Genomic DNA, 10,418 nt, shown 5'->3' with positions numbered 1-10,418 from the left:
GTCGTCTTCTTCTTATTCCCATTTTGTTCCGACTCTTATCTCCTCTTCTTTCAGTCCATTTGAACCGAACTTTATCAGTTGAGACTCAAGACTGCCAGACCTGTTGTTGCCATGTTCATTATCTTACTATCAGAAGAATGTCTGGACGTGGATTCTGCAAGTTCTTGAGAATACAATTGCCTACATCAATCAAAAGAGATTGTTGAGTTGTGCTTCATGCTCCCCAAGCTAAAAGGATACAAGTGAATTGATATTTGTAGTTGTTTTTCAGAGACAAGCATAATCGAGTGTGTCCTCCCTTATAAGGTCGTTCCTATCTGAAGGTGTGACCTTCCATTTGCGGGTCCTATCTACCTGAATGTGTGCTTTTTCTACCCAAATATTGTGGCTGATATATTTTCTTAGGTTTCACCATTGGTTAAATGTGTATGTAGATACAATGCAATCCACTTCGGTTGGATTTGTATACTGATATATTTTCTCAACTATTCTTTCCTTTCTATGAATTATTTACTGGTTTCTGATGATGGCTATGGAATCCTTTTATGCAGAAAGAGAATTGAGAAAACCAGATGAGTCAAATTTTGAATTTACTTCACGGTACTTTCATCCTTCATAATTCAAGCTTCTGTGGCCATCACAAGGAATCTTTGTTGTTGCTTCAGCAAAGATCATGTTTGTCTCATCGAAACAGTACTGGATTTCAGGGTTGTCTAGGTCTTCAATCATCTTTTCAAGGTTGTCATTCTATACTGAAGCAAATATGGTATTCTTGGATGTACATTCGTTAGTTCTATTAATTATCAATAATTTCAGTTACCACTGATATAGTTGTGTACTATTCTGCCTAGCAGGAAGTTGTGGGATAAAATATTCTGAAGAGAAATGCTTGGTCATCTCTAAGGTACTCTGCTAGCAAACTGATTTCTGCTAAGGATTTTAGATAAAGTCTTTAGTTAACATGGGAATTTGTATGTTGTGCTCCAGTGTTGTACAATATTTTGTGTACTGACGTAGAATCACAGGTTTTGATGAATAGAGAAGTTTTCGTCAATGTGATACAAACTCTACAAGGTTATGCACTTTCAGCCTTGCATTGTCACTGGATACCAATGGATAGTTAAATCAGCTTCTCAGCTGGATTCTTAACAGCGCCCCTCCCCCCCCCCCCCCCCCAAAAAAAAAAAAAAGAAGAAGAGAGAAAATACAAGCGTCTATTTGGATCATTGGCATTCCAAATTGCTGTGAGACACCTGACTTGGACTTGATCAGCTGGGCAAAGATCAGGCATTGTTGATTTACTATCTATGTAGTCTAATTCCCACAACCAATGGGAATTCAGCCCTCCACCTAATTTTTTGTATTTTGATTCTAATAGAACATAGGAGTCTGATTAGGGAGTGGGAATATAACCCGACGATGAATCTTGATTCTACTGAACAGTTGATAGAGCAGATAACCATAGGAGGATTCCTGTAGGCTGTAGCTGATCCTGGCTATTTTTAACATTTCTCACTCTACTTGAATTATGACAGTGATGTTCAATACTATGCTGTCCGACTAGTTCCGGTACCATTTATAGATTGTCTGCTTGGGATATTGCTACCAAATTAAAAATTATTTCAAAATTTCAATACTTCGAATTTTGCAAATTTGCCATTTCTGTTTTTTTTTTATTTTTTAAATCTTATATGTTTGTGATTCTATCCTTAATATTGTAATTTGGTTTTTATATTCAGGCCAAAATCGCTGATGGAAGAGAACTTGATGCCATTCCACCTATACAAACTCTTAAAGAATATCCTAAGGAAGAGCTTTCTGGGAAAGTTGTTATGGTCCGATTTGATTCTAACATTCTGCTTCGGGAAGCACTGTATCTAAAGAGTCCATTAGCTGTTTTTACCATCAAATATTTATATAATGCTGGTGCCAAAGTGGTTCTAGCCAGTAACTGGGGTGGCTCTAGCATCCCAGTTCATCTCTCAGAAGAGTCTGTTGCAGGTACATAAGTATATTTAGATCATTCTTTCTGCTGACTGTCTTTCCCTGTTAAATATTGTTTGGATAATAGCATGACCAATGAAATCTGATGGATTTTTAGAAAAGCTACCTACTTACTTTGGCAGGCATTTACTCCGAATATTTAACCTGTAGTGCAGTTAATTATTTAAGTGAGGAGGCCTGTTTTATTATGTGCATTTTAGTTGCTACATTTGTGGTGTCAATTGGAAAAAGTAAAGAGAAATGAAATTATAAAAGAAACATCAAAGGACAAGAGATATTTCTGACTTGCACATGAATAATGCACTTACAATTGTCTGCTAATTTCTTGACGTGCTTTATATTTCAGATTATCTCTCATCAGTTCTCCAACTCAAAGTGATACCAGTAAATTCTGTTTCTGGCTACATGCAGTCTAAGACGAAAGCACTTGAGGAAGCAGATGCCATTCTTCTTGAGAATCTTTCAAAATTTAGAGGAGAACTTTCCAATTGTGCAGTTTTTGCTGAAAAACTAGCGTCATCAGTTGATATTTTTGTTAATGATGCATTCTCCCAATCTCATAAAAATCTTGCATCAAATGTTGGTATTACTCGCTTCTGCTATGCTTCTGTTGCTGGCTTCCACTTTGAGGAGAACCTGTCTCAACTAAGAGAGGCGACAAAAACTAACAAGTGCCCATATTTTGCAATCGTATGTGCTTCATGTTGTTTAATTATTTCTCTGTTTTTTGGCTAAGCTTGCGTACAGCTAACCCCCAAAAAAATTGCTCCATTGAGGAAAACCTTTTTTTTTTGGGGGGGGGGGTTGAGACCTGGAGGTCGTGGGTTTGAATCTGGAAACAGCCTCTCTGCAAAAGTGGTGGTGGGGGGGTAAGGTTGCGTACATCTGCTCCTCCCAAGCCCTCGCATTGGCGGGAGCCTCATGCACTGGGCGTACATATAAACAGATTTTCAATATATGGTTTGGGTTAGATTTGATGATAAAAACTGTTAAACCCCTGGTTGGTTCTAGTGTATCTGTTGCCATCCTCCTCTCCTGTATTGGAGGGAGCCTCATGCACTGGATACACCCTTTATGCCCTTGCGTACAGATAAACAGATTTTCACTATATGGTTTGGGTTATGTTGCCATCCTCCTCTCTCTCTCTTTGGACGACTAGAGAATGATATTTTTGGATTTTCTGAATGTTGTTAAATTGGTCTGAATTGGTTCTTATATTTCTTCAAGAATGGTGTTTATATGGAACAAACTTTGATGTTGTGATGTTCCAGCCTGTCATTTCTTAGAGGATATATGCCATCAGTAATGATCCATGGCCTGAAAACTCAAGGTTTGAAAATCATGCAGATCATGTGATTGTATTCTTATAGTCACCATTGGTTACAAAGTTTCAGTGACGGGGTCATTGGGCTCATCCAATTAATTTTTTATTTCAAAAGGTTCCAATGCTTGTCCACTATATTCAGGGATAGACAGGAGTTAATACCCCCCCCCTCGGTAGCTTATTTGTGGGAATTTGCTTGTTATAGTTGAAGAACTCATGGTTTCCCATTAATAGCTAAAAACTGGTGTTTTCTAAAATATTCTTCTTCTTTTTTCTTCAAAAGGTTCAAATGTTCAATCCCTACTACAAGAAAGCAAAATTCATGCTTTATTTTGTTGTACCAGAAATTATTTATACCAATGTAATGTTGCTTGCAATATTCATATACTGCTATCTGCTCATAACAAATGATTTTGCTTAAACTAGTGCAGATTGGAGGGGGCCATCTCATTGACAAAGCATCTTCCTTGCATTTCTTAGCTTCTAAATGTGATGGACTGGTGTTTGTTGGTATGATGGCCTTTCAAATAATGCATGCTTCAGGCCTGACTGTTCCTGTGAATTTGGTAGACCCCTCTGCAACTGAAGATTCTTTGAAGATAATTCAGCTTGCAAATTGTAGAAAAATACCAGTTGTATGCCCGAAGGACTTTTGGTGTGCAAATGATCATCTTCCAAAGCGGTTGGATTTATTTCCTATGAATGGGATTGTGGAAGGTGAGCTCAGTTCCATTCGGCTTGCCAGACTTTTGTCAAGTTTCCTTTAGTTCGAGAAATAAGATTTTTCTTGAAAAATTGGCCGTTAATGCTGCAAAGATTATCACCTAATCTTCATTTATATTATGATGTTTTTAAGCTGATGCGCAAATTTGAAATGATAACTGATAAGTAAAATTTAGTTCATCTAAGTTGAAGCTTGTTACTTAATCCAAGTATTAAAATAGGTAATGTTTTAATGAGGGTATCATTAACAGGATTATTTCGTCCTAGGATCAATTAATCTAGCCCTATTTTCTTGGAGGTTAAGCCTACCCTCGATTATCATTACCTGCAAGATTTGAATCTTCCCTGCTTCAAAATTGAAATGCTTTCTGTAAAGAATGAGAAACTAATAACCAATCCACACAAATACTTGAAGGAGAGAAGAAGGAGAGAAGGCTATGGAGGAAGAAGAGAGATCTGAACCAGGATAGATCCAGTGTGTGTTCTATTGTGATCTGTCCCCTTTAGTTATAATAGCGAACAATAGACTCCTAGTAGGAGTCCTACTAAGGGTGTACACTGTACAATACCAAGACTGCTTATAAAGGAAACATAAGCGTACCACGATAGGGACACTCCCCCTATCGTGATTAACCACAACTTAACACAATAAATACCGCAGGACTATAATACCCCTCTGCTAGATCTTAACGCTCCCAATGTGGTTGTTGTTCAGTTGTGTATCCGTGGATACATCTCTCTTTCTACATTCTAGTATTTTGATGTAGCCCCTGGTTATTCAACCTGAAAAAGGGAAAAATAAATAAATAAAAAGTATGATGTGTGGATTTCAATCAGCTTATCTAAGAACAGCTTTGATTATTTTTTCTTTAAAGAAGAAAATTCTTACAGATTTCAGTGAAATTATTGATCATGCAAATATGTATTTTGAGTTCCACTATATAATGTTATTGTTTGTGTTACAACTGCTTATCCCAAAAGCTTGATCTGTTAAGGGCCACAACAATGTATATCAATACATAATAATAGCCCCCGCACATGCAGCACCACACACACACATGGCTCTGCACGTGACACCAAAGGGGCACAACAACACATTGCACAAAACCCTTGCACTTACCAGGGATCAAACACCCGACCTCCTGAGTCCTTTCTCTGATACCATGTTACAACGGCTATCCCAAAAGCTCAAGCTGCTGAGTAAGGGCCACAACAATGTATATCAAAACATAACAACATATGGGAGACCATTAATCATTAACCACTTCAAGTTAGAGTTAGAACTCTTGAGTGGAGGGTTCCTTACTTGTCAGGCTATACAAGCAAACAGTACATCCAAGATTTAAGCAATGAGTAGGGTTCAAGATTTTGGTGGTTTGTTGTGTGTTGTCTGGATACAATAGCTACATATATATTTATAATTGAAATCTCAATTATGCATGATCTATAGTCAGGAAAAAAAACACATTTTCACTTGATTTATTTTTGGTTATGACATTTCTGACTTTGTTATCACATTATCAAAATAATGATATTTTATATTTTGGTTGTTTCTCATTTGAACTTCAGGTTGGGAGCCTGTTGATCTTGGACCAGTTTCCTTGGGCGAGATTTTCTCTTTGCTTTCAAAGGCCAAGGTAAAAAAGATTGCTCTATATAGTGCCATAAATAATACACTGTTTTCCTCAGGTGAACTAGTTTTGCTTCATTTGATTTTTCTGTGCTACAGTTGGAAGAGTGGTTGATAACTTAATATCTATTGTTATTGGCAAAATATTCAAAACTGCAACCAATGGGTCTTGGGTGTGTTTATGCTGAACATCAGCTTTTTTCACTATGTAATACATGGTTATAATTTGTAGTTGGATGATGAATTTCCTGGCTGTAGCTCAGATTGTGTAGAGTTTCTGGCTTGACTGGATGGAAACTTTGAAATGAGTGCATTTTTCTATGTGCTTCATGTGTGTCCACGTACACCTGCATATGTGTTGAGGCATTCATGTAGGCATCTCTCTGTATAGGGAACACAAAAAAGCAACAAAAGGGTCCAAGATGGTTGAACTACCAAACTGAATGAAGAAAACACAAGAAATTAATTATAAAGGCTTTAGGGCCAACCCTACAGATGACCAAGATTTTAACTCAGATGAAATTTACTCCTGATTAAAGTTATTCTTCATGGAAGTTTATGGAAGCTGATGAAAATCAATCGAATGATGAAGTTTTTATATGGAACTTATAAAATACTAGGATAAGCACCAATGCAGACCCAGTAAGCACCGCAAATTGCAAAAGCAAGACAACTATCTAAGATGGTTGAAGATATACTTCTTGAGAGATGCTTTCGTGCATTTTTGGAACAGTAAGGTTCATTATACACAGTAATAATAGTTCCCAGGTCTTAATACATTCCTTAAAAGGAAAACACAGCATAAAAAGTAATCTCTTGACATGACTCTATGTTATAGCTGTAAGACCTCTCCACCGTCCAATCCATAAACTACCTATATTCAGCTTTTTTTTTTGGGTGAATAAATATATTACCAAACTGTCATACCCCGGCCCTGTTAGTAAGGGCAAGGTGTGACCGAATGCCCACTGGCACCCAATCAATCCTCCAGGATCATAAGTGTAGTACTCCCATTCACAGTTCATCAAACACAGTAAATCATCGCAGCGGAAGAGAATAATCAGTTATAATAACAACAATAAATAGAGAAATCAAGTGATAACTAGATATTTATATTAACTGAACTTCGTATTACAGTGAAAATATTCTCACAAGATACTTCCAAACAAAAGTATAACAGTATCTATAAAGTATACTACACAAAAGAAATTTATAAACACAAAAAGAATAGCCTGCTCCATCAGGCCAATCACGCGAACGCGCAAGCATCACATCCACAGGACGCCTTATGTACTTCAAACTCCTGCACTGTATGACCCTCATCGGTGTGGAAGTCCGAAGCAGAAACAAACACATCATCTGGTTTCTCAGAATCAACAGCACTATCTGAAAAAGAAGAGGTACCAACGGGGGTGAGCTCCACTGAGCCCAGCAAGGGAAACATACAAGCATCTGCATATAGTCCATGATGCATGACCAAAAACTAAGAATGCTACTAGCATCAATTCTAGGTCTCATGAGGTATAAATGTTACTGTAATAGGTATGATATTCCCAGTCACGAAATGAACTCATCGGTCTTCCCAAGAATACCACTCTACTACGGTGGGGACCCGCCAGTTCCGGAATGAACACATCAGACCCCAATGAACCCCCAATGATAACCCTACTGTTTGTTCCCATTCCAATATGTACTCATCAGACCTGGGACAATGAATGGCATTCCGGTATGTACCCATCAGACCTGCCACGGGTTATCCAACACCTCACCCCTGTTGGCAAGGGTCGTAGCATTGGGTTCATGCTAGTCCTAACCATATGCATACTATCATGATGGCATATGAATCATTATCAAATAAGAACATGAGTAATTTTTATGCATATGCATCATGTAATGCATCCTAGTAACATGCATCATCTAATGCAAAGAAAGAAGAAGCTATAAAACTATATGATCAGTTTGATAATATGATGCATGACATGACAAACATTAACAAACAACAATAAATACAACAAACACACTGAAATTAAGTCAAATCCCCTTACCTGTATTGGAGAAATATCCTAGCCAAATGAAGCTCCAATACACACAAACTACCCCACCACTTGATGATATTATAGCCTATATAAACATTATAAATCATGTATTAGGTCTAACAAAGCCCTGAGTAAAAGCCCTAAGCATACAAGAATCAAAACTAGGTTTGTGGGTAGAACCGGATTCAGAGCTGGCAGAATCCGGTCGGCCATAGGATTCAGCTGGCTGAATCCGGTGGCCAAACCAGTGGCTGTTTTAGGTCTTGTTTTTGCTTAATTAAACCTTGCTCAGGTCCCCATCACCCAAATTGAATTAAGGCTATACAAGGGTATAGTTTTGGGTCTAAAATGACCCACTTACATGTATCATCCATGCAATAGTTGAAACCCTAGAAAGGATTAAAGGAAATTTCTGAGTTTTATATGTAAATGGGCAGGTATGTATGGAACCAAAGGATTAGGGTTCTAATGGGTCGGGTGATGCCCTAGAATGGTAGGTTAGTCTAATTAGGTTAGGGTTTAGGGTCATTAACAACCCCAAACTTAGGGTTTCTTATGCTAGGGTTGGTATGGGTTATGAACCCAACTGAAACCAAAGAAGAAGGGAAGAGATTGATATATCAGCATGGCTTTGGTGACCTACCAAGCTATTTCCATGTTTAATTTTGGGATTATACCATCAATTATCTAATCCCCTAGGTTTGAGCTAAATTGAATTATAAACCCAAGAAGATTTCAGCAAGAAATCAAAGAAGAGATTGAGAAATCAGAGTTGGGGTTGGGTTATCTACCTGAAATTAGGGTGGAGATGATGGTGGCAGTCCCAATTCCAAGCTCCAAGTGAAAACCCCAAGTTCCAAATGACCAAACCCTAGCTTTCCTTCTCTTTTCTCCTCTTTCTCCTAAGCTGAATCGTTTCCTTAGCCTTAGATAGGAAATGGAATGAATAAAAGCTAAGTCCTGTATTTATAGTATAGCCCTACTGAGGAGTGTTTGGTTTGGGTTAGGTAGAATCAATTTTAGGAAATGTGTTTCTTACAACAGGTTTTAAAGATAATTAATTACTTAATTCAAATTTTTAGGTTATGATTTAAACCTTAATAGGCTATAAAGGTGGGCCCGGGTATGCTGGCACACCGGCAGCCCCAGACTACAATTTGGGTGTGGGTCCCACGAGGGAAAATTACTATTCTGCCCCTAATACATTAATTAAACTATTATACCATATACATATATATAAGAAACAGACTTTTACCTATAATCTGGCCTAAGAAATTGTGAGGTTCTGCATATGCTCGATCCAACATGTTTGGCATATGAAGCTGATATGCTGGGACCCGGCAGGATTCTTAGACTCAAGGATAGCTAGCTGTGCTGGCTCCTCGGAATCCTCCATAGGTGAGTCCATGGATTGCTCCGAATCCACCACCGATGTAGCCCACAACATAGAGGCAAGCATAGACACTGACCTAGAACCTGTAATCATACAAGTTCAAAAAAGTTCAAATTAGAGGTGGGTTTCACACAAATCCCAGGAGGGGGCAGGGGGGGGATATACAAGGAGAGGGGAGAGGGGAGAGGGAAGAGAGGAGGAGGGGGGGGGAGAGCAAAATCAGGCCATCCTAGAAAGGGGAGGCCGCAAAAGAGAGAGGTCTAAATCCCAGGTAACAACAATGTGCCTGTTCCTTGGGGTGTCAATGAGAACTATGGGGTAAGGTGCTGAGCTTAGAGGAGACATCGAAAGGGATGTCTTTCCAAATCAAGTCAATAGATCTAGATTTGGAAGTCCATCTTCTAAGATTCCTCTCCATCCAAATGTGATGAACGGCAGAGCCAAAAACCAGCTTTCCAACCATATCACAGAGGGTGCTGCCTTTGTAGGTCATTACCTATATTGAGCTTATTAAGATCACTGATGTGTTTGGATGTCAGCAACCCTTCTTGGGACAATTAAATATTGGTGAGAACATATTTTGATCTCTAATCTAAAGCACTGTTTGTATGCTGAGGCCAATTTGTTGACATTATAGGGTCAATGATCCACCAATTTGTTCAGTACATTGACAAACTCTTCTTGATTAACATGATCTTGATGAATATCAGATCACCATCATACCTTTCAATGAGCCAGGGGTATTTTTGTGATTATAAGGGTCATGACCCTGTATATGTGTTTGGTATGTTGACAAATTATTATTGGGCATTTTTTTTCTTATTTGCTTTGACAATGGATGGTGGACTTGATCCTTCTGTAAGATTGTCTGCGCTTTTTTTTTTTTGTTTTTTGATAAATAATGAATTTTATTGGAATAAGAGAATGGACACAAAGACCAAAATATACAATCACAAGCCAGAACAAAGAGAACTTACAGTCCCCACAACCCAGACCACCAAAACAAAAGAACCTATTACAGTGGGTAGGCATTATCTGAGCACAATCTTGGTCTCACAATGCCTTGCTTTGACAGAAGATCAACCAAAATCAGTTTCTGATCTGGGGTTCCAGTTGAATTAGAGGTTCACTTGAGAAGCTAGATACTTTGTTTGCCCTATTATGTGACCGAATCTCCACATCTCTCCTCTGAAGATGAGACCCTATATATAACCGTGGCAGTGTCACCCTCCACCGTAATATTATTATTGCCCTCCTTGATTTGTGAACTCCAACCCAACTTGCAAGAGAACAATTCAGCACATCATT

The 10,418-nt window shown here is 38.3% G+C and overlaps 1 protein-coding gene across 1 annotated transcript in view; it reads left to right on the top strand.

Annotated features, from left to right (window-relative positions):
- Positions 1 to 457: 457 nt before the first annotated feature.
- The window catches only part of LOC122655091 (phosphoglycerate kinase-like), a 52,597-nt gene continuing 42,636 nt past the window's right edge, over positions 458 to 10,418 (top strand). The window contains exons 1-6 of the mRNA XM_043849329.1: positions 458 to 738; positions 855 to 904; positions 1,740 to 2,001; positions 2,351 to 2,694; positions 3,760 to 4,045; positions 5,621 to 5,688. Coding sequence (XP_043705264.1) covers positions 573 to 738; positions 855 to 904; positions 1,740 to 2,001; positions 2,351 to 2,694; positions 3,760 to 4,045; positions 5,621 to 5,688 — 1,176 coding nt within the window. The 5' untranslated portion in view covers positions 458 to 572. The remainder of the gene's footprint in view (positions 739 to 854; positions 905 to 1,739; positions 2,002 to 2,350; positions 2,695 to 3,759; positions 4,046 to 5,620; positions 5,689 to 10,418) is intronic.

This window comes from Telopea speciosissima, chromosome 3, assembly GCF_018873765.1.
Source record: "Telopea speciosissima isolate NSW1024214 ecotype Mountain lineage chromosome 3, Tspe_v1, whole genome shotgun sequence".
In the NCBI taxonomy this organism is placed as follows: Eukaryota; Viridiplantae; Streptophyta; class Magnoliopsida; order Proteales; family Proteaceae; genus Telopea; species Telopea speciosissima.
The sequence above is the reverse complement of the archived record's forward strand: the minus strand, read 5'-3'. Positions and strand labels throughout refer to the sequence as shown.